Below are 25,193 nucleotides of genomic sequence, written 5' to 3'. Positions count from 1 at the left end.
AACCCTCTGCATCCTACATCTACCGGACAAGCTTTCCTTCCTCGCTCTTCAGTTGTTGCTGCCAAATCTGCATATCTAAGCTTTTTCCTTTCATAAGTAATCCTCCTCTGAATCCTTACAGGGCACAGTCGGTGCTAACTATCTTTCATGGAAAAACAAATCCTCCCAAAATATATCTGCATCTCCCAATCATTAGCTCCCTTTAGGTGGCCTGACTGATGCATGCCTAAAAACCTCCTCTACATTTCTCTCCCTCTGGGACATATTGAATGGCTGCACTCTCTACCCGAATTCACCTGTTATCTTCTGCTTTCAATTCCTCCTGCTAAACTTTTCAAAACCTGGTTATGTCACTATGTCTTACAGCATGACAGAAAATACCAAAGAAATTGCCGCCTCTGAACACGGGTGTCAAATCAAATCAAATCAAATCAAATTTATTTGTAAAGCCCAAAATCACAAGTTAATGCCCCCATGGGCTATACAAGTCTTCTTTAAACAAGTCAAGAAGAAACATCACAATAAATCAAGAACAAAAATCCACCATCAAATCCAAATATGCGACACTCCCAGACGTTCCCCAATGAAGATAAGGAAAAACTCACAAAAAACCTAGTAATAGGGCGGCTGAGTGGCGCAATGGGCAAGGCGCTCGCCACTAACGCAGGAGATACTGGTATCGAGCCCAGCTCTCTGCGTTGCTACCGGCTTGGCCGGCCGTCATACTAACACAATTGGCAGTGTTAGAGGGTGGGAAAGCCGGTGGGTGGGGATTGGACGTTGTGGACAACGACTCCTGCAGGTCAGTTGGGTGACGCCTGTACAGCAGAAACGGGAAGTATCGGGGGCAGCGTGAGCCTCCCATGCGTTACTCCTCGCCAGTTCGAGCTGTCTGGTGAAAAGATGCGACAGGCTGCCTCCTCGTGTACCGGAGGGGACACGTGATGCAAGGCTTCTATCCTCACTACAGACCAGTGGGAGGCATAGTCTAGCAACGTTCAAGACAGGGGAGGGAAGAATTGGAATCACGAAATTGGGATGGGAGAAAAATAGAAAAAACAGGAGAAAAAGTGGATAAAAAAAAAACTAGTAATAGAAAAAAAGTACCACAGGCGATGTGGAGGAGAGAAACATTAGATGGGCCGTTCGAAGGGGGATCACCCAACTTGGATGTCGGTGATGATATAGTGTTGCTATGGATGATCGATGGGTGGAGAATAAAACAGGCGAATAGTTGGTATGTATATACATATACGTGTAATAAAACACATATATGTACATGCAATAGCAACTGAGGTACATAAAAAAATCTTTGAAACCTTTTTATTTTTTTCACTTTTTCTCCATTTTTCTATTTTCTCCCAAAAATCCCTGTCTTGATCGTTGCTCGCGTGCTCCCCACTGGCCGGTCGTAGGGAGGATAGAAGCCCATCACATGTCCCCTCCGATACATGAGTCACATCTTTTCACCTGCCAGCACGGACTCTCATTGGCGAGGAGTAACGTGTAGGAGGCTCACACTGCCCCCGCCATTTTCCTGTCTTTGCTGTGCAGGCGCCCTGACCGACCTGTAGGAGTCGCTGTTTACAACGTCCAGATTACCACCCATCGACTCCCCTCCCGCTAACTCTGCCAATTGAGTCAGTATGAAGGCCGGCCCAAGCCGGAGGCAACGCTGACAGCCGGATTCGATATCGGTGTCTCTTGCGTTGGTGACGAGCGAAATGTCCGCTGTGCCACCCAGCCGCTAAATCTTTGAAACATTTTAATAGAATAGAGCTAAGAACAACAACAACAAAATAAAAAGCATAGGGAAACAAGCGCTGGTATGAAAATAAGATAAAGGCTAAAGGTCCCCATCTACCCATTGTTTTATGTTCTGTAGTAATGGCATCACATCATAAGGGGCTGCTCTCCACATGTTCCTCCAGCTAAGCTTCCTGTTCTCTACACTTTCCCATTTCATCTACTGTCCTGCTTAGCCTGTGCAACAGCCTTTGTACACCTGACTACTTCCTCTTGTCGCTGTACTTTCTCTACTACCAGCTTCCACCTTTCTGTGGGACCTGCTTTACTCCATACTGGCTTCCCTGAGCTGAGCCCCAGCCCCTCCCCCCCACCCCGGCCTTGTTGCACTTTACCTACAATGTCTGTATGCCTAAGAGCTGCCTCTGCTTCCTGTACTGCCTGTCTTGGGTTAAATTTCCTCCCTCTAGTTGGATTTGGGACCAAGTTACTAACTACTGTATCTTTACTTCCTGATAGCAACAACTCGCCTTCTCTGTTAAGACTTGTTACTGGTAGCTAGAGAATGCCTTTCCCATACAATGTCACACTACTAATACACAGAGGAACTCCTAGCCATTTCTTAATATTCAAATTAACCAACCTCTCAAGCTTTTCCACCTTTTGATATTGGCACCTGATATACTGACAATGGCCACATCAACTTAGGGAATACGCCATACTGCAAAAACCACAACTTCAACAGGCCTAAATGACTACAGACCGGTGGCACTCACCTCTGTGGTCATGAAATGTTTTGAGAGGCTGGTCAAGGATTACATCTGTGCCTCCCTCCCCAGTAACATGGACCCATTGCAGTTTGCATATAGGACAAACAGTTCCACTGACGACGCAGACTCCCAGGTACTGCACACAACACCCTTTCTCACCTTGACAGTCAGAAGGGGGGATATGTGAGATTGCTGTTCATTGACTATAGTTCAGCTTTCAACACCATAGTCCCCACCAGACTGGTTGACAAGCTGATTGATCTGGGTCTGAACACCGCCCTGAGCGCCTGGATCCTGGACTTTCTGACCGACAGGCCCCAGGCGGTCAGGGTGGGTGGACACACCTCCAACTCAATCACCCTGAGCATCGGGTCCCCCCAGGGCTGTGTTCTCAGTCCGCTGCTGTACTCACTGTACACACATGACTGTGTGGCCAGGTTCAGTTCCAACTCCATAGTGAAGTTTTCAGACGACACAGTGGTGGTGGGGCTGATCTCTAACAATGACGAGAAGGCCTACCGGGAGGAGGTTGATGTACTGGCACATTGGTGCCGAGATAACAGCCTACTCCTGAACATTGGTAAAACCAAGGAGCTGATCGTGGATTTTAGGAGAATACAGCAGGGGACACACAAGCCACTGTGGATAAATGGGGCTATCGTAGACTGGGTGAGCAGTTTTAAGTACCTGGGAGTCCACATCACAGAGGACCTGCACTGTGGTAAAAAAGGCGAAACAGAGCCTCTACCACCTGAGACAATTAAGGATGTTCAGAGTATCGGGGAAGATACTCCAGTCCTTCTACTCCGGAGCTGTAGAGAGCATCTTGACTGGAAACATCACTGCCTGGTATGGAAACAGCAAGGCACAGGACAAGAAGGCCCTACAGAGAGTGGTACGCTCAGCTGAGCGTACTACGGGTATTGCATTACCACCCCTGCAGGTCTTATATAACAAGAGGTGCAAATCCAGAGCCTGCAGAATAATGAAAGACCCTCACCACCCCAACAACAGCCTGTTCAAGCTGCTGCGGTCAGGCAAACGCCTGCGCACACCAGAAACTAGGACGGAGAGACTTCGGCTCAGCTTCTTCCCCCAATCATATGGCCTATCAGAGTCTTGAACACTGAACTCTCCACACACAAGCACACATGAGCACACACACAACACACATACTGTAAGTGTAAACGCTCACATACTAACAGACACTTTAGCACGAACACACACGCTGCACACGCACACACTCAACGGTCACTTTACACAATGAAAAGGTCACTTTAAAAAAAGAACGGGAGTGGTTCTTGTATAATAAATAGATGGATATAGCAAGATAGCATACTGTAAGGATATATAGTATAACTGTATATTGTATAGTATTGTATAGTAGTGTACATAAGACCCAGTGCCTCATCCGTAGCTATCACTGTATTGCACTATCGCAGGACCTTAGCATGTCTTTACCATGCTTTTTGTAAACTTTATGTACATTATACCCATTATGTCTCATTCTATGTCTTATTCTTATTTTTATTACTTGTTGTATTACTTTATTATTACTTGCACAATCCCTGCGGGCATGACCACCCGCATTTCACTGTATGCTTGTATGCCGTGACAAATAAAACTCTTGACTTGACTTGACTCTCCACACACAAGCACACACACAACACAACATTCTGCACTCACACACACACAAACACACCATACTGTCTATCTGTATGTCATGTATGTCATATATGTTACGATTAATTGAAAATGGGGGACCCTGATGTAAACAAGACGAAAGTCTTTCTCTGGTCTGCATCCCCTTAACAATTGTATGTATTGAGCTGTACTGTACTGTACCCATTCTGCAATCTGTTAATAAAGTTTTCAATCAATCAATCAATTCAATCAATCAATCAATCAAAACCGGTCACTTTAAACACACAAGAAAATGACACTTTAAGAAAATAACTTGTTTGGGGGAGCTCCCGTAGCTCACCGTGTATCTCGGCGCTATTTCGGCGTCGGGGACAACCGTGCTCGTCACGGATCTGGGGTACACGAGTTAGACTCCCGGACTCGCCGTATTTTCTCAGAGTGTCTTCCCCTGATCTATATCCCATTCAACCTGTTTCTGTCGGTCATGCTTGACCAGAAAAAGCGATAAACGCTAAAAAATGTAGTTAAAAAAAAAAAAAAAAAACTTGTTGTGATTGTTATATAGTATAAGAGAGAGTAAGTATACTACACCAATCATACGCCCCTTTTTTGACAGGTAGACACACCCCCTTTCTAGGATACTACTCCAATCATACACTCCTTTTTTGACAGGTGGACATGCCCCCTCTTTGTTGTTCCCATTTTCCCATGTTTGTAATATGTATTTACTTCCTAGATGTGTGTGTGTGGGGGGACATGTCCTATGCATGAACTTAGCTGCTGCAGAAGTCACTGACCAGCATGACACTGTAAGTAGGCGTGATGTGTGTGTGTGTATGTTCCCATGTCTTCTATGCAATTATAGGGCATAAGTTCATGGGAGAATGTTTTCTAATGTGTGATTTTTAGGTATTAGATTTACCTGACAGCAGGTACACAACTGTGTGTGTGTGTGTGTGTGTGTGGGGGGGGACATGTATTGTCCTATGCATGAACTTAGCTGCTGCAGAAGTCACTGACCAGCATGACGCTGTAAGTAGGCGTGGTGTGTGTTCCCATGTGTTCTATGCAATTATAGGGCATAAGTTCATGGGAGAATGTTTCCTAATATGTAATTCTTAGGTATTAGATGTACCTGACAGCAGGTACACAACCGTTCCCATGTGTGTGTGTGTGTGTGTATGTGTATGACATCACAGACAAAATTGGGCCACAGTGTAATTCTTAATATATCAAAATAAAATAAACAATACATCCCCACCCCATGAAAAATACACACGGCTGAGTATTAGAAACGCGCTATATAAATGCAGCATTTAAACCAGAACATACCATAGGTTTTGCTTATGCTGGTCCAAACTTATGAGGGATGCAGTTACTCACATGTAGGGAGCTGAAAATTGTCTAAGAAATCCCTTCAATATAGGGTTGTACGTTTTAATTTTTTTATCCTTAACTCATTGGACGCCAGACCCAAGATAAGTCGGGTTAACTCGCCATGCTTTGGACGCCAGACCCGAGATATCTTTCGATATTTTTATTCATTATTCATCCAGGGACCTTGGTGTTACCATAGGGAATGAGTCTGAGATCGCCAAAGTGCAATACCGGCGCATCCAGCTAGACGGCGGTATCGAGCACCCTTTGAAACCTTATATCTTGCCCTGTGTTACACTCAAATGTCTCCGGGTGCAGTTTTCTGGGTCGGGCGAGTCGAGCGGTTCTCCCGGTTGCATTGAAGCGCATCAAATGCCCCCGATCCCTATGTTGTGGTGGGTTATGTCGTGGACCAAATGGACATTGATGGACCAGATGGCGATCAAACAATTGGAATATTATTTTTGGAATACTCCCGATCACAGCTTGATCGTGCAATGTTATTATACCGATCCCCCCCCCCCCCTTTACCTATTATATACATTTGGTTTGGGAATAGTAGCATGTCCAGGCAAGAAACGGCAACGTGTTTTGCTATTCCTTTCACTATTTGGGCAATGTTACACTATTCCTCTGAGTCTATCTTTTGATACATTAAGAATTAATTGTCATACACACATACTGTACACACCCATACACAGACACACACACATACACCCCCCCCCACACACACATACACATACATGATACACACCAGTGGCGGCTGCTGACCAAATTTCTTGGTGAAGCACAAATTATTATATTATATATTAAATTATATTTTTAAAACATCCCCAAGGCTGCAACACCCCCATTCCTCCCTGGTGTCAGGCTCCTCATTCGCTTCCATTCATTTTATATTGAAATTCTTTATTCGGAATAACCCCTTGAGATGTAGCATCTCGTTTTCGAGGGGATCCTAACGCAATACAGCGTATACATTTTCAGAAAAAGAAAAAAACACACACAAAAAACATTGGACATCAAAACAGTCTACAACAACAAAATCAACTGAGAAATGAAATTACAAAATAAGTAAACCAACATACAAGATCACAAAATAAACAGGACAAACAAAACAAAACAAAAATCCATCAAGGATAGGAATGGATCGTTACTTCGTACGAGATAAGTAATGAAAGTCATGATAGTATGCAATATCTAAATGATAAAACTAAAAATGATAAAAATGATAAACTAAAAACATGTACATGTACTATGGAAGTAAGAAGACAACGCATTTTTAAATAAATAAAAAGATGAGATGGAACGAGTATTTGCAGGTAAGTTATTCCAATCAGAAGGGGCTTTGAACAAAAAGGCTTTCTTGGCTGTTGCTTTTGAGAGTGTTGAAAGTGTAGGTATGCAAAAATAGAGTTGGCTAGAATGCCTTAAATAATAATTGGAATAATATGGAGTCAAGTATTGTTTTAGATATTGTGGATAATTAAGATGAATACATTTGAAAATAAATTGTAACCAGTGGCGCTGTCTTCTTACAGTGGGAGAGGGCAAATTCAGTGTTTCATACATTAGACAGTGATGAGTTGTAAAAGGGCATCCAAAAGCAAATCTGCATAATTTATTGTAAGATGTATTGAGAGGAATGAGATTTGTTTTGGATGCAACCTGGTAGACAATATCTGCATAATCCATAAGTGGCAAAATAAGTTGAATTACAAGCTTTTTTCTAACAGAAAGAGTTAAACAGTTTCTGGAGCGGTAGAGAATACCCACACTAAGATAAATTTTTCTTACAATATGATCAATGTGACACTTAAATGATAATTCAGAGTCAAGCCAAACACCCAAGTATTTTGTGTGTTCGACTCTTTGTAAAGGTGTACCATCTAAACTATGAATAGCACATACACGAGATTTGGCTTTAGATTTGATGCACTGGGGAGTACCAAAGATCATTGTATATGATTTGCTTTTGTTGAGTAGTAATTTGTTAGCAGCTAACCAATGTTGCAAGGAATTAAAATCAGATTGCAGAGCTAATTCAATGTGTGATAGAGTGGATTTGGAGGTGTAAATTACTGTGTCATCAGCATAGAGCTGAATACAACATTCAGAAATAATTGAAGGGAGGTCGTTTATAAAAATAGAAAAAAGAAGTGGACCAAGAGTTGAGCCCTGCGGCACACCTCTTTGTTGAACTAATAAATCAGATTTTCTACCTTGAATTGCTACACATTGCTTTCTATTATGCAGATAGGAATTAAACCATAATAAAGAATTCCTTGACAAACCAACAGAATATAATTTATCTAAAAGGAGGTAGTGGTCAACGAGATCAAAGGCCTTGCTTAAATCAATAAAAATAGCACCAGTCAAGTTACCATTATTAGAGGCAGAGAAAATATCACTAGTAAGTTTCAATAGTGCTGTAGTTGTGGAATGATTTGATCTAAAGCCAGATTGATTGGGTGATAATATATTGTGTTCATCTATATAATATGATAATTGGTTAACTTTTCAAATATTTTTATAGTGGAGCAGATAATTGAGATTGGACGGTAATTATTAGGTTCTAGAAAATCACCCCCTTTATGCAAAGGAGTGATACAAGACCACTTCCAGATAGCTGGTATTTCATAAGTGGATAATGACATGTTGAAGAGATCACAGAGTGGATACATGATAATGTGTGATGCTATAATTAGAAATTTGTTCTCAATGTCATCTAACCCGGGACCACTACCTACCTTCAGATCATTAATTGCAGCATGGACCTTAACGGGTTTTATTTTCTTAAAAGAGAAGGAGCTGTTACAGGGCTGAATATTGTTAAGAGCAATATAAGGATCATGCATTGTGGGAGAAGAGACAGAAGAAAAGTGTTGATTGAATGCATCCACGACTAAATTAGGATTGTGTAAAATAATATTGTTGACTCTTATTTGGTTGGAGGATATATTTTTATCCGAACCAGTTAAATCTTTTATTTTCTTCCAAAAGTTTTGTGGATTTTTAAAATCACGAGTAAGAGACTCTCTATAATAATTGGCTTCTGCATTTCTGGTCATGGTTTTGGACACATTTCTCAACTGCCTGTACTTTTCCCAGTCAGCAGGATCCTTAGATTTACGAGATGCTGCCCAAGCTTTGTCTCTCTGCCTGAAAATACCTATAAGTTCAGAAGTAATCCAGGGGAGATGCCTTCCTTTGACTTTTATATTTTTATAAGGAGCATGCTTGTCAATAGTTTTAGTAAACTCAGAGAGAAAGAAGTCCCAAGCACAGTGAACATTTGGTATTAGTTGGTACCTATCCCAGTTGATGGAAATCACGTCATTGATAAATTGGCCAATGTTAATTTTTTTATATTGCCTGATTTTAATCAGTTTGGGTGGTGATTTAGGAAGTTTAATTTTCCAAATACAGTACACAAGTGAGTGGTCACTGAAACAATCAGACATTACTCCTGATTTTAAAATTCTATCTGGATGAGAGACCAGTATCCAGTCAATTAGAGATTGAGATGTGGGTGTGACACGAGTGGGCTCATTAATTAGCTGGCTTAAATTCAAATGACCAAATATGCTTTTTTGTTTGTTAGATGATTTATCAATCCAATTTTTATTAAAGTCTCCCAGAATAATAAGTTAATTTCTATTACGTATAGAGTTTATGGTAGAGGCTATAGAATTAAAGGATTCAGCAGGTGAAGAAGGTCTGTAAATATTTCCTATAGTAATATACTTGTTTTCATGCAGAGTTACCTTTACAAAAATACTCTCAAAGTGAGACGGCTCAACAACAGGTGTAATTAGTTCGGAAGCCAGAGTGGATGACACATATGTGGCTAAACCACCTCCCTTTGTTCCCCTGTCAGCTCTATATAAGACATAATTTGTGAGTTTAATTTCATTATTAGATATTCTAGTGGAGAGCAATGTTTCAGACAGGGTTATAATATTTGGTTTATATAGTTCAACCCATGCACGAAGTAGAGTGATTTTGGTACGAAGGCTTCTGATATTCAAATGAATAATTTTCAAACCTTTAACACTATCCAGTTGTTCATACGTTTAATAAGGATACTATCATTGACCAAACATAGAGAAAAGCAGATCCATAAAAGATTATAAAACACAAGAGCACACAGAGACAGGACAAACAGACAGAACACATAACTGGCACACACAGAAAACAGAAAAACAAAAAACAGAAAACAAGACTGGCACATTGATCCTTGACCCCTTAGGCCCAAGGATTTAGGTGAGTAGGCCAGAACCTCACTGAGTAGTCCCTGCCTGCTTCAAGATGTCTACCATCATCCCTGTACCGAAGAAACCCTCCCCAACATGTCCAAATGATTACAGACCGGTGGCACTCACCTCTGTGGTCATGAAATGTTTCGAGAGGCTGGTCAAGGACCACATTTGTGCCTCTCTCCCCAGTGATATGGACCCTATGCAATTTGCATACAGGACAAACAGGTCCACTGATGACGCGGTCTCCCAGGTACTGCACAGCACTCTCTCCCACCTTGACCGTCAGAAGGGGGGCTATGTGAGACTGTTGTTCATTGACTACAGCTCAGCGTTCAACACCATAGTCCCCACCAGACTGGTGGACAAGCTGATCGAGCTAGGCCTGAGCTCCGCCCTGAGCGCCTGGGTACTGGACTTTCTGAGTGAAAGACCCCAGGCGGTCAGGGTGGGGGGTCAGACCTCCAACACCATCACCCTGAGCATCGGGTCCCCCCAGGGCTGTGTTCTAAGCCCCCTGCTGTACTCACTCTACACACACGACTGTGCGGCCAAGTTCAGCTCCAACTCCATTGTGAAGTTCGCCGACGACACAGTGGTGGTGGGGCTGATCTCGGACAACGACGAGAAGGCCTACCGAGAGGAGGTTGAGGTACTGGAACGTTGGTGCCAGGACAACAGCCTGCTCCTGAACATTGGTAAAACCAAGGAGCTGATCGTGGATTATAGGAGAGGACAGCAGGAGACACACACACCACTGACGATTAACGGGGCTACCGTGGACAGGGTGAGCAGCTTCAAGTACCTGGGGGTCCACATCTCAGAGGACCTGACATGGTCAACACACATAGACACAGTAGTAAAGAAAGCGAAGCAGCGCCTCTACCACCTGAGACAGTTAAGGAAGTTCAGAGTATCGGGGAAGATACTCCAGTCCTTCTACTCAGGAGCTGTAGAGAGCATCTTGACCGGAAACATCACTGCCTGGTATGGGAACAGCACGGCACAGGACAAGAAGGCCCTACAGAGAGTGGTGCGCTCAGCCGAGCGTACCACGGGTATTGCGCTACCTCCCCTGCAGGCTCTATACAACAAGAGGTGCAAATCCAGAGCCTGCAGGATAATGAAAGACCCCCACCACCCCAATAACAGCCTGTTCCAGCTGCTGAGGTCAGGCAGACGCCTGCGAACTCCAGCTACTAGGACGGAGAGGCTTAGGCTAAGCTTCTTCCCCCAGGCCATCAGAGCCTTGAACAATGAACATTGAGAGACACAGAAACTGAACTATCCACACACAAGCACATACACGACACGCACGCTGAGCACGCTCACACACTAGCAGCCACTTTAACACTCATGCCGCACACACACACACTTATGGCCAGAGGAAAGGCCACTTAAAGTAGTATAGCATCAGGAACAGTGTATTGCACTACTAAAGCTACCTAGCATGTCCTATATGCTCTGTAAATACTAATGTACAGATACCGAGATGGCACACCATGTACCTGTTATTGCACTGTTTTATTGGATTCTATTAATATGTTGTACCACTGTATTTTATTGGATTCTATTATATGTTGTACCACTGTATTGCACATCGTCGCGGGCAAGACCAGCTGCATTTCATTGTATACCTGTATGCCGTGACAATTAAAACTCTTGACTTGACTTGACTTGACTTGAGCTTTGTCTGTTTATGTTATGTATATGTAGCTCAGTAGTAACTTTACAAATGGTAAGTTAAGTTAGTACCACATGTGAGGTTGGAAAGGGTACAATGTACATTTCAGTGACAAGATTCATTAAAGGGAAAAATATATATATATAAATACAACTAATAATTCAATATATACATATATATATATATTATTTTTATAATAATAATACCCTCAGTCCAACCTGAAAAGAAAAGAGCATTACATAGTACAAGATGACAACCTAAAAGAAAAACTGAAATAAATTATTCTTCTTAGTGTAAAGATAACGAGACTATACCTTGCAACACTTTACAACACTATGCTACCGCTTTACGGCAGTAGAAAGTAGACGGAGGCGCCACACTTTCCGGCAAACAAAAAAGTCAGCGTACCCAACCTGTTGGACGCGAGTTTAGAGAACGAAAGAATATCAGCCAAAAAAAAGACTGACAGAAACAAGGCGATGCCACCGGTTAGTTCAAAAAGTCACTATTTTCATGTCGATGGAGTTAACAACGATCATGAAGAGGAATGTTAACAAACGTAGGATATTTTCGAGAGATTGTCTTAACGTTAGTGGCGAGTGAATGGCTAAAGCTAGCCTGTTGTCATCGATTAGAGTCAGCAACATTGTCATCCAAGAACATGAGGCGACATCTTCGAAAGACTTTGACGAGAATGGAAGTTAATTACGCTGTTTTTTGGGGACCATGTTTAAATATCATACTTCTGAAGTATAAACAAACTATACTGCTGTGACGATTTCAATAAAACAGACCATTCTGAGTCAATGGTACATGGTTGTACAACTGTACAAGCAAAACTGTACATTATAATATCTAACATGTATTTACCACCTTCCTCTGCACAAGGCCACAGATGGGTTTTATGTAACACAAGGACAATTACGTGGGTAATTCGAAAGTAAACGCACGCATTTCAGCCACACACACGTCACTGACACACTGGATGCAGCGGCCCAATATATATATATATTTTAAATCCACTCACCCTTACGAGGAAATAGTGTCCCTCCCATCTGATCACTTGTAAATTAAATCCATCCTTCGATATTTTCTGATGAAACGTTCAATGACCTTGTCTGCTTGCAAACAGGCAATGCAACAAACAGCAGTCTTTTGTGATCTAATCTATCCTTCATTTGCGTGAGGATGCTGTCGAAATCCACTAAACATTGTTCTGTTGATATAATAAAAAATATATATATCAAACGATGCACAATAAGTTCATGAACAATAACAATGCACTGAGTGATTGACAGCTTGCCATTACTGCAGTTATGGGATCAGGCCTGACCAGAGAGCTCAGAGCTGTCACTTGGCCATTTTTGAAGAAAAAAAACAGAGGAAAACATTTCTAATAAAAAATTATAATAATAATAATAAAAAAAAATATATATATATATCTTTTTATTATTATTTTTTATTATATGTATATTAATAATAATATATATATATATATATTTCTAGTGAAGTACTGCCTCACTAGTTGTCATGCAATAACCTCCACTGATACACACACAAATTACACATTAGGAAACATTCTCCCATGAATTTATGCCCTATAATTGCATAGAAGACATGGGAACACACACCACGCCTACTTACAGCGTCATGCTGGTCAGTGACTTCTGCAGCAGCTAAGTTCATGCATAGGACATGTCCCCCCACACACACACACACCCATAACACACACACACACACACACACACTAGGAAGTAAATACATAGTACAAACATGGGAAAATGGGAACAACAAATAGGGGGCGTGTCCACCTGTCAAAAAAGGGGCATATGATTGGTGTAGTATACTTACTCTCTCTAGTATAGTTAGTATAGCATAGGGACATATAGCCCCTTTCGTGACTTTCGGTTTGCAAGCCTGGGGCTTTTGTGACCGGAGTCACTTGCCCACACGCCCCGATTACCCAGTAGAGAAACGACCAAGCGTCATCAAGGGGCTCGCGGTGTGTCAAGAATACATCAGATCTGAATTTCAAAGATACCCAGCGTACAATATGGGTCTAACACAGCTTCACGATGGGGTCTGGAAGCTCGGAGTTGCCGATAAACAGTTTAAAACATTGTTGGGAAACACAAGTGCTACTCACAGCGAACTCTGGCAGCAAGATGGCGTCTTCTCCTTCTGCAACTTTCCTTGTCGCATGCCTGGTGCGTTTAGCAATCACTGTGCTCCCTATCGGTACCTGTTGGTCATTACCTATAGGCCATTACAGGGTAGAATCTGCTGAGCGCGTCTCCTGTGTATTGTTGTAATGACCAACAGGGACCGATAGGGAGTGCAGTGATCGCTGGACGCACCAGCCATTTTGCCAAGGTTCGCTCTGTGAGTACACTCGTTTTATGAAAATTATTTAAAATGTTTATCAGCAACTCCGAGCTTCCAGACCCCATCGTGAAGCTGTGTTAGACCCATATTGTACGCTGGGTATCTTTGAAATTCAGATCTGATGTATTCTTGACACACCGCGAGCCCCTTGATGACGCTTGGTCGTTTCTCTACTGGGTAATCGGGGCGTGTGGGCAAGTGACTCCGGTCACAAAAGCCCCAGGCTTGCAAACCGAAAGTCACGAAAGGGGCTAAGGGACATAGAAGAAAAACTGCACATTGTACATACTTTAAGCGATTTATTAACATGTCTATTTACCATGTCTATTCTAGTTATCTTTTTATTATTATTACTATTGTTTCTTTTTATTATTATTACTATTGTTTTATTGCACAATCGAAGCGGGCATGGCCAACCGCATTTCACTGTATGCCCTGGTATGTATGTATAAAATAAAAACTCTTGAATCTGGAAGCCCTACCCTCTCGATCATTCCTATCACCTCTACAACATCTTTCCTAAGTTGCTCTTATCTGTTCACTCAACTCATCATTCAACTCCCCAATATACCACCTACCCATGATTTTCACTATCTTGTCCCTTAGATACAATTTCTTCCTCTTCTACGTACAACGTTCTCTCTATTACCTTCCCTCTGGTCAATGAAATGCTTCTCGACTTAGTAGGCTTAATTGATTGATTGATTTATTGAAAACCTTTATTTATCCCCGTAGGGAGATTCAGGTGCCCATCACAGCATCAACAGAAATTAATACATGTTAAAAACAAAGACGGACATAATAAATAGAGCTAAAATAGAGCAAAAAAAAGGTGAAGAAGAGAAAAAGAAAAAAAAGAGTATTTCAGGTTGTTATGTTCTTGATAGTCCACATAATTATCAGATCACCTAGTCCACGGCAGTTAGCCCGTCCTGGCCGCGTCTATTCTTTTACCAACGCATTTCCAGTTCCGCGTTCTGACGTTTCTGGTGCGATCTGATTGGCCACTGACGTTTCTGGTCATGTGACATGTGCGCCCAATCGCGTGACGCGCCCATTTCCGCCTCGAACAGCAGCAAACTACCTAACGCCTAGTTTATCACTGGTTAAGCTTAGGCGACTCTTTCGAAGTTGGTTAAGGTTAGAGTTTGGAATCAGGGCTGGTGTTCTATCGCCCTGCTCTAAGACAAACTCTAACCTTAACCAACTTCGAAAGAGTGCCTAAGCTTAACCGGTGGCAGAACTTGCCGTCACACGATTGCCGCGACCAGAAACGCCAGTGGCCAATCAGAGCGCAGAACGCGAACGCGGAACTGGAAATCCGTTGGTAAAAGTATTCAGGCGTCTTGGCCCTGCATGGTTGTGGAGCTTGATTGCTACTGGCACAAAGGACTGCCCGAAGCGCTTTGTGGTATATCAGGGGAGGATACGTCTGTGGCTAAACATGCTCCGCATTGCTGTCAGCCCATCATAATCCTCATCCTAGCCCACTTGAGATTCATGGTCACCAGAGTCATTTCATCCATGTAAGCCCTAATTGGTGGGAGGTGCAGCCCTCCCTGCCGTCTCTCCCCACCTACCACCCACTTTGATGCTCTAATTACTCAAATTACTTCCATCGCCATTATGAATGCTAGTTGGAAAATAGTACACCCTGCCATAATGCCTATCTCTATTCTCTCCTAAAATGTATAATACTAAAACACATTCTAATATCTTGGAAGTATGCATTCACCAAGTTTACAAGCACTCAAAACCAAATGCATTTGCCAGGTCTAAAAATACCTTAAATATAAATCTCTTTTCTCTATCTTGGCTGCCTGAATCTGGTGCCATATCATGCTAGTGTGTTCTATGCACCCTTAACTAGCCTCTGTGCCACTATACTAAAGGAAAGCTTACTTTCTACATTCAGGAGAGATATAATCCGAAATAGGCATAAAACTGAGGACTCTTCCTGCTTAGGAATTGGGATTCCCCCTGGTCTACACCAAGCTTGGTATAACCTGTTTATCTCATACTACTCTCAATAACCTCAAGAATCTTAATACATCTGGTAGGGGACTCCATTTGGCCCTGGGGCTGAAGAAGCCTTTGCACGCCTACAGCTTCCACTTCCTTCCTCCTTGGTGGCCTAATATCTATTGTATACTCTTATCTTTCCTAAACGGTGGTATATAGAATAGAATAGAAATACTTTATTCATCCCCAGGGAAATTTGGCTTGGGAGGAAGGCCTATTTCTCTATTCATTCCTGTATGTGAGTACGTCTTTTTTTAAATGTTCCTCTACCTCTCTAATCCACTGCCTCCGTCCCCCACTGCTTTCTTAGCGGTCTCCTCTCTTTCACTAATTTATCTATTTCTTTCTGCCGTCTGGACCTAACTGGATGCATTCTCTCCATCCTCTTTCTATCAATGATTCCAAATCTTTCAGCACCATATTCATAGATAATGTCTCCCATCTTCTCTTAATTTATTTACCACTGTTCCTTTAAGCCCATCAAACACCATTATCAAATCCCTGTTAACAGTCTCCCATTCTTTCCTTTAATTTTTCCTAGGCCATTTAACTCTTAGTGTTGCCAGTACTATTGTCATCACTGGGTTAATGTTATTCTTGACAAATAAAGTGCATTTACTTTCAACCCCCACAACTGTAACTCTACAACTAATAGTCCATACTATGAAAATCATTAGATAATAAACAGTTGGTTACTTGGTTAGATTACATAATAAAGGACCTTCTTGTCCACAGCCAATCGTGTGGAAAAGCTCTCCCCTTTCAAAGTGATGTCACTGTACAGCGGTGGGACCTTTGACAAGGACTACAACAAGAGATACCAGCCAATCAAATTCCCTGTCCCAGCCTCAACCAAAAAGGTATTGGACCATGCATTGGCGAGATACTGTACTGGAGGTGTTTACGAACAGCTCAGCAGTTGTGCTGCTGTTTTCAGGTGGAGTTGTATGCCGTCATCACGGGCCACGGAAGTGATGAGAACGGCTGTGGCGAGTTCTGTGTGACGTCCCACCACTTCTTGATCAACAGTGTATTCAACAACTCTCGCATCTTTGACTCTGCAGGTGACAAAATGGCTTTTAAATACAACAGAAAACGGCAATACATAGCTTATTTTGTATTGTTTATATTCGCTTGCTAGATGGTGTGTTTCACTGTCTAAATAAAGTTTGAATTAAAATATATTTTTAAATAGATTATACTGAATCACACAGTATTACATTCATTGATGTATATGTTACAGTAAATGTGGGGAAATGTTGATTTTGCACATTTCCGGCGATATACAGTATATACATTCCCTGTCAGGTCGGTAAATGTGAAAGGAAAACGTGTCACAGCTGTGCAAGGATCCTTTTAATGACCTCCCGAACGTCAGCAAAACAAAGGAGATGATTGTGGACTTCAGGAGGTCGGGGGTCAAGGACTACAGCCCCCTCAGCATCGACGGGGCACCGGTTGAGAGAGTCAACAGCTTTAAGTACCTCGGAGCCTACATATCCGCGGACTTGACATGGACCACACACATTGACAGTGTTGTGAAGAAGGCACGACAACGCCTCTACTTCCTCAGGCGCCTAAAGAAGTTCCAAGTCAGTCAGAAGATCCTTAAGAACTTCTACTCATGTACAATAGAGAGCATCTTGACTGGCAACATCACCTCCTGGTTTGGGAATAGCACTGCACAAGACCGAAGCAGACTACAAAGACGTTCAGCCGAACGCACAATTGGAGGGGGGCTCCCCACCCTCCAGAACATTTACAACAAGCGTTGCAAGGGCAAGGCTAAGAGAATCATTAAAGACTCCAGTCACCCGAACAACTGCCTCTTTGAACTGCTGCGGTCAGGCAAGCGATACCGGAGTCTCAAGGCGAGCACAGAAAGACTCAGAAGAAGCTTCTATCCCCAGGCCATCAGGCTGCTAAACGAACAATGAACACTACACAACAACAACCACCAAACGCACATAGCACACACATCCACACGCACACACTCACTTTAAACAAACACACTGTAGCACCCACTCCACACACTTTATAGCACACACCCACTTTAAACAAACACACTGTAGCACCCACTCCCCACACTTTATATTTATTGATGAAGGATTGCACTACAACTCGTACACCTTACTGTAAATTGTACCTAAATTGTACCTCATCCCATTTCTGCTTTGCACTATATAGTACTGTACATTAGTACACTGCATAGTATTGTATATTATATGGTAACTCAGTTACGTCTATTCTGCATCGAACATTGTACATATGTCTATACTGAACACTGACCTCATTCTCTACTTCTAAATTACATGCTATACTATGTTATTTGATACTATCTTGTCTAGCACAGTCTCTGGGGCGTAACAGTAAGAAGCATTTTGTATGAAAGTATTCTGTACTTCTGTATGACAACTATTAAAGAAACTTGAACTTGAAACTAGGGTGTAACGGTACACAAAAACCACGGTTCGGTACATACCTCGGTTTTGAAGTCACGGTTCATTTCAGTACAGTGGGGGAAGGTTTGCAGAACGTGGCTTTCCATGTTCCACTCGGGGGTGACGTAGTGTGCAGTTATTGTTAAGTAGGGCTGTCAACAAATATTCTATATTCAAATTAATAATCGACTTTTTTTTTTTACATTTATTTAACCTTTATTTACCCAGGCAAGCAAGTAAGAACCAATTCTTATTTTATTTATTGTCAAAAGTATGCATGTTGGTTTAATTCAACAACAAGAGATATGTAATGTTAATTTTGACTTTTTTAATTATCATATTTTGCACAGATAATGCTTACATTTAGAAAGCCTTTTGAATGCATCCAGTGAAATTATTAATTACCTGAAATTATTCAGTTTTTTTGGGGGGAAACCCTGCATATATCGGTATCGGTTGATATCGGTATCGGTATCGGTATCGAAATTAAGAGTTGGACAATATCGGAATATCGGTATCGGTAAAAAAGCCAATATCGAGCATCCCTACCAAAGACGCTTACAAGGCCCTCCCTCTCGCCCACCTGGGCCAGTCGGACCCAGATCTCACTGTTCCTCCTACCCAAATACCAACCACTCATCAAGCGAATCAAGCCCATAGTTAAATCTGTGAAAATCTGGCCCAAGGGAGCAGACCTGGCACTTCAGCATCGGCTTCAAAACACCAACTGGAGGGCGGCTGGGTAGCGCAGCGGACTAAGCGCCTGCCTACCACCGCAGAGACACTGGTATCGAATCCAGCTGTCAGCGGTACCTCCGGCTTGGTCAGTCGTCCATACTAACACAATTGGCAGTGTTAGCGGGTGGGAAGCCGGTGGGGTGTGTATCCTGGTCGTTGTAAACTGCGACTCCTACAGGTCGGTCGGGGCGCCTGCTCAGCGAGGAAGGGAACTGGGGGAAGTAGTGTGATCCTCCCACACGTTACGCTCCCCCACTGAGAGTCCTCGCTGTCGGGTGAAAAGAAGCGGCTGGCTGACTCCACATGTATCGGAGGAGACATGTGATAGTATCTATCAACCCTCCCTAGACCGGCAAGTGGGGGGGAAATGCGTGCAATGACCAGGAAGGGAATTGGCATAACGACTAAAATTGGGATGGGAGAAAAATACAGAAAAAATGGGAGGAGAAAAAGTAGATAAAAAAAAAAAAAAACCAACTGGAGTAATTTTGCTGCGGAGGCCACAGTGGACTTTCACACAAACATTGATACCTTCACCTCCTCCACCCTGGACTGCATCAGCACCAACATCAACGAGGTCACCACCACCAAGCTGATCACAATCTTCCCTAACCAGAAGCCATGGATGGACGGGCAGGTCCGCCAGCTGCTGAAGGCACGTGACATCGCCTTCAGATCAGGTGACCTACAAGCCTACAGTCTAGCCCGGGCCGATCTGAAGAGGGGCGTCAAACGGGCCAAGCACGACCACAAGCTCAAGGTCGAGGAGCATCTAAATGGCTCTGACCCCCGGTGCATGTGGCAGGGCTTGCAGGCCATTACAGACTACAAACCCAAACACGCCACCCCCCTGACCTCTGACCCCTCCCTCCCAGACGACCTAAACTACTTTTATGCCCGTTTTGACAGGGACAACCACGAGAGGGCCATCAAGACCCCCACCCCTGCCAACCACCTGACCCTCACACTCTCCCCCACTGACGTGTTTGCGGAACTGTGCAAAACCAACACACGAAAAGCTGCCGGACTCGATGGGATCCCCGGGCGGGTACTCTGTGCTGGGCAGCTGACGGGGGTCCTGGCTGAGATTTTCAATCTGTCCCTGGCCCAGGCAAAAGTTCCCACATGCTTCAAAGTCACCTCCATCATTCCTGTCCATAAACACGCCTCCCCAGAGAGCCTCAATGACTACCGTCCCGTAGCACTCACCTCCACCATCATGAAGTGCTTCGAGAGGCTAGTCCTGGCTCACCTTAAATCCTGCCTACCACCCTCACTTGACCCCTACCAGTTAATAATAATAATGTTAACCACTACACCACCGTGCCGCCTAGTTTGCCTACCGCCAGAACAGGAGTAAGGACGATGCCATCTCCGCAGCACTACACCCTGCCCTCCTCCATCTGGACCAGAAGGACACGTACGTGCAACTTCTGTTCATTGATTTCAGCTCTGCGTTTAACACCATCATCCCCTCCAAGCTGATCACCAAGCTCCATGACCTTGGCATCGACCCCTCCCTCTACAACTGGATACTGGACTTCCTGACCAAAAGACCTCAGCATGTCAGACTGGACAGCCTCAAGTCCTCCACTCTCATCCTGAGCACTTGTGTACCGCAGGGCTGCGTGCTGAGCCCTCTACTCCCTCTTCACCCACGACTGCAAACCGGTGCATGGCTCAAACACCATTGTCAAGTTTGCAGATGACACCACCATGGTGGGACTAGTCGGCAACAATGACGAGTCGGCGTACAGAGAAGAGGTCCAGTACCTAGCTCTGTGGTGTGCTAATAACAACCTGTCCCTCAACACCAAAAAAAACTAAGGAGATAGTGGTGGACTTCAGGAAAAATAAAACAGGCACGCACAGCACCATCCACATCAATGGAGAGGAGGTTGAGCGTGTCTGTAGTTTCAAATTCCTGGGAGTTCACATCTCTGAGGACCTGTACTGAACTGAAGGTCCCGTACTGAAACGGTTTGGTTTCTGTACCGTTTACACCCTTACCCGTGTATGACCATGACATGATGAGTGCACATTTAGTTAATGATGAATAATTATTTTAAGCGCATAAGGATGTCTATCACCAAATGTTCCTCTGTGATGCCTCTGGGGTTAAGGTAAGGGTTATTGAAATTAGATGATATAAACCATCAAGTGTTCACTGTATTAGAGCCATATTAACAGATTATTGGCCTAGAAAATCTCAAATGTACAGACCTGAAGGATAATGTTCATACTGTATATCCCAGGAAATGTGAAAAATTACTGTTTACCGTAACATACTGTATTATACATTGTGTTCTTGGTAGCATAATCTGTATGATATGATTATTAACGGTAGGTACAGCTCTGGGCTGCGCCCTGCGTGTCAAAGAGGGGGTGGTGCCTAATGAACACGGCACCTGGCTGTATGGGCGCGGAGGCTGGTGTGACGGACTGCAGGTCAACCCCTGGAGGACTGATGTCACTGGACAGGTACGCCCTTCTATCCCAGACTTTTATTTTGACGTGCTATACTATGATAACCGACTTGAGACGTTTGTTTAATTCGACATTATTTTAGATAATTTGTTTAACACTATGGTCGCCGAAAACGAGTTTTCACGTCATTCCGAGCCATGCTCATTCTGCCGAAGACGCCGTAACTCGTCTTTGATGTCAATATTTCAAAAATCTGTCATCGAAATCATATTTCCTTTCCGGAGCCCTGAGATACAGTGCTGATCTCCTCTCAACTCTCTAGCGGTTCAAGAGCGCCATCTGGTGGCCGATCGGCAGATCGCCAACCGGATATTAACCTTTGAACCGGTAATACTCATCCAAATGTGGTCCGGCCACTCGCTATAGCTCCCGCGACTCCATCTTGAAACACTGGATAATAGATTGCTCGCCCTAACTCAATAAACAACGTTATTTGGACGTATATACTATTATACAACCTGGAAATGGATTGGGCATTTCTACATCCCATAATAGAAAAAAATCTGTTCCACGCTCATCTGCCAGCGGCGCGAGGAAGCCACGGTAAGATTCAGCGTTATTTTCTAACGTATTCTATACTAACTGATCTGATGAACATATGACCCACTCTGGATGAATCATCTAACGCTGCCCACGGAATTATAAACGATCCCCCGCACATCCGGTCAACATCAGATGATGCGTAGAAACTTCTAGAAGTACGTCCAGTTGAAACTTTTTATCTCGCACAGATTCCTACCAAACTGTATTTGATCATCAATATAATGCATTTAGGGCTATAAATCACGTTCTGAAGAAAGCTGCAGAAAACGATAAAAACATACTTATACTTTAGACCATATTTTAGTATGAATATGTGAATGAAAAAGTTTAACGTTGCTACACCCTGAACAATACATATAGGACATTGAATGGGCCATAATAATGGCAATGTAGCAATAGAATTTAAAAAGTTATAGCCCTGCAAAGAAGGGGAACTTCTCCATAGACAAATAGAGCTGGCGGAGGATGGTATATTAAGAATTTAACCCATGGCGATTAAAGTGTTAAAGGTGCAATAGATACAATTTTTATCTACAGTAATATCTTTTTAATAATAATACATCCACAGAGCTTTTAAAAAGGTGCGGAATAAAAGTATTGCTTTCCCCCCCGAAAAAGTATTGATTAATTAATTTATCATTTTAAAAGATTTTGATGGGTCCAAAATTAATGTTGTTTACATGTTGCGTAACCCCTCCATACTTCCCATTTTCCCACATGGAATGCACCTGATTGGATAAATGACATGTTGGTGCTCTAGTGCGATGTCTAGTGGCTGAATGTTATCTATAGCACCTTTTTAAGTTAACATTACTTGATACATTTGTTTAATTTGACATGACTTGACATTTGTATGCATACTAAAGAGAAAAAATTGTCCTTCTCTCAGATTCTTCTTCTGGTATTGATGTCGTTGGTAAACATGACATGAATGGTTTTTGATGATTCAGAGTCATCAGTGCTGCCATCATTCAGAGGCAAACAGCCACAAGCCTTGAGTGACACTTGCTTCATGTGCATAAAAGTGTGGAATAATAGTTCCTCTGGGCCATTTAAAATAAAATAAATCATGTTGTTTATCAAACGTTTTCTTTTTAATTGTGATTTAATATATGATATTTACTAGTAACAATTACATGTGAGAAAATTGGAGTAAAAAGATGAAAGATTTGTGTTGCACAGTGTTTCTGTGGGCAAGGTTAATCTTCAATTGATCATGTAGAACACCATTTGCATTTACAAGTTCACCGTTAAACCCTTGAGTGAAGAATACTCTACTCTACTCTCCTCTAGTCTAGTTTACAGTAAGCTATTGACCACAAAGGGCCCTGCTCCTAACTTGCTCATTAGCATGCGCTACATACTTTAAAGTTGTTTGTGGTTGAAGTTTAGCAACACCTGCTCTTTTCATGACAAAATCAAAGGTTTCTGGCAAGAATTTGCAATGCTGGTTCTTCTGTCCTTTTTTAATACTGGGTTTAAAGTGGTATACAATTATTTGTAGTTTCTGTGTTTCACGTGAGGCCAAGTGATTAAACTCCTGATTCCCTTTGTTCTCCTTCTTAGCTGGACATGAGTGGGTCTGAGTCCAACACGCTGGTCTACTTTGGCTTGTTCAGCGGACAGGACCCCAAGCCAGCTCAAGACCCTGGTTACATCATCATGTCCTCTTTTCTCATCTTCTACAAATAATCACATCCTGAAAATCATCTACTATTTTCAGTATGAATTCACAGAATTGGATGTAAAGTAATTAATGTGACTTGATACTTGAATCAAATTGATTAAATTATTTATTTTCCTACTTGATTTTCTTCCTGTAAATTTTTTTATACAGCCGTTTTCGTTTGAAACAACTTTTAGTCAGGGGAGTGCCATGGTTTCTCCATAGGGCCCCGTTGTACTTAATTTTGGTGCAGCACGTGACTCAGTTGGTATTGCTGATTGGCTCGAACGGGAGGTGTAGTCTGACGTCACTTTGGACCCCGCGGTTGGTCCACCCGTTGAGGGATTTATCATTGGGAAAATGGATTATCGGCTATTGTAACAATTCTGCCTCATGAACATTGGCAAGCTTTCCATTTTTGCACAAAATGAGTTCCCTTCTACCACTAACATTATTGTTTAAGCATTTTTGGTTGAAATAAAGGTAGTTATAAGGTTTTTAATTTGTCATTAAAAAAGAACTTACCAGTACAGGCAGTAGAACGCCTGTCATTCAGTGCTGTCGCCTAATACACGTCACGGCCAGCTGATACCAAGCTAGCTAACGTTAACGTTACGTTAGCAATGTCTACTATCGTGTCCATAAGTTCCCTGGCAGAATACTTTGTTGGTGAGGACAAAAGTATACAAAGAGGAGAGAACCATTTAAAATCGGGGCATAGAGAGGAGTTTCGGGAATTAGTCAAATGTGCAGGTCCTCTTCTCAGACCTTTAGAGATAAATGGTTATGATCACCAGAGCACTAGTGTTGGGTGAAACAGATACTAGCCATAGATTCAGGCTCAGTTATTTTCCCATTGTACGAATTGTTAAGCTTATGGAATGTAAGGGAAATCTGATCCTAGGTCTGCGACTAAAGCCGCCCTCATTTATCAACGTTGCGTACGCACAGATATGTGCGTAACCCATGCGTACGATCATTTCTAAGCAAAGTGTGGGACTTATCAAATTGAACTTGTGCTTGACTTTGTGCGTATATCTACGCACAGCTCGGAGCATGCGTACCATGGCGCCCGGTGGTAGAATATTGAATATTGCACCGCGGAAATAAGATTCCGTGCATTAGTTTCAACAATGTAATTCACTATAGTTCATTGTAAAATAGCGACATTAGTGTAATTATTGTCAAACCCTAAATAGCATGTGGAATAGGTATTTCCGAATGAATTCAGCCTGGTTCATAGCGTTATTATAGGAATACTTACTCCGGTGTGCGCTCAGATGTTTTCAGAGATATAGGGCATGTCTATTTGCAGAGAGAGAACATAATAATATTAAGTAGAGTCAGCTACCCGAGACACATTCTCCTTGATTTGTACCGCAATTTGAGACCCACATTGGAGCGTGGAGCAAAACGCAGTGTTGGATGTCT

The 25,193-nt window shown here is 42.7% G+C and overlaps 1 protein-coding gene across 1 annotated transcript in view; it reads left to right on the top strand.

Annotated features, from left to right (window-relative positions):
• Positions 1-23,903, top strand: part of LOC311246182 (uncharacterized protein) — a 49,267-nt gene extending 25,364 nt beyond the window's left edge. Inside the window, exons 9-12 of the mRNA XM_084336299.1 lie at positions 16,623-16,747; positions 16,825-16,951; positions 21,414-21,547; positions 23,663-23,903. Coding sequence (XP_084192425.1) covers positions 16,623-16,747; positions 16,825-16,951; positions 21,414-21,547; positions 23,663-23,788 — 512 coding nt within the window. The 3' untranslated portion in view covers positions 23,789-23,903. The remainder of the gene's footprint in view (positions 1-16,622; positions 16,748-16,824; positions 16,952-21,413; positions 21,548-23,662) is intronic.
• The last annotated feature ends 1,290 nt before the right edge of the window (positions 23,904-25,193 follow it).

The sequence above is a fragment of the Notolepis coatsorum genome (assembly GCF_963971535.1).
Source record: "Notolepis coatsorum genome assembly, chromosome: 19".
Lineage (NCBI taxonomy): Eukaryota > Metazoa > Chordata > Actinopteri > Aulopiformes > Paralepididae > Notolepis > Notolepis coatsorum.
The sequence above is the reverse complement of the archived record's forward strand: the minus strand, read 5'-3'. Positions and strand labels throughout refer to the sequence as shown.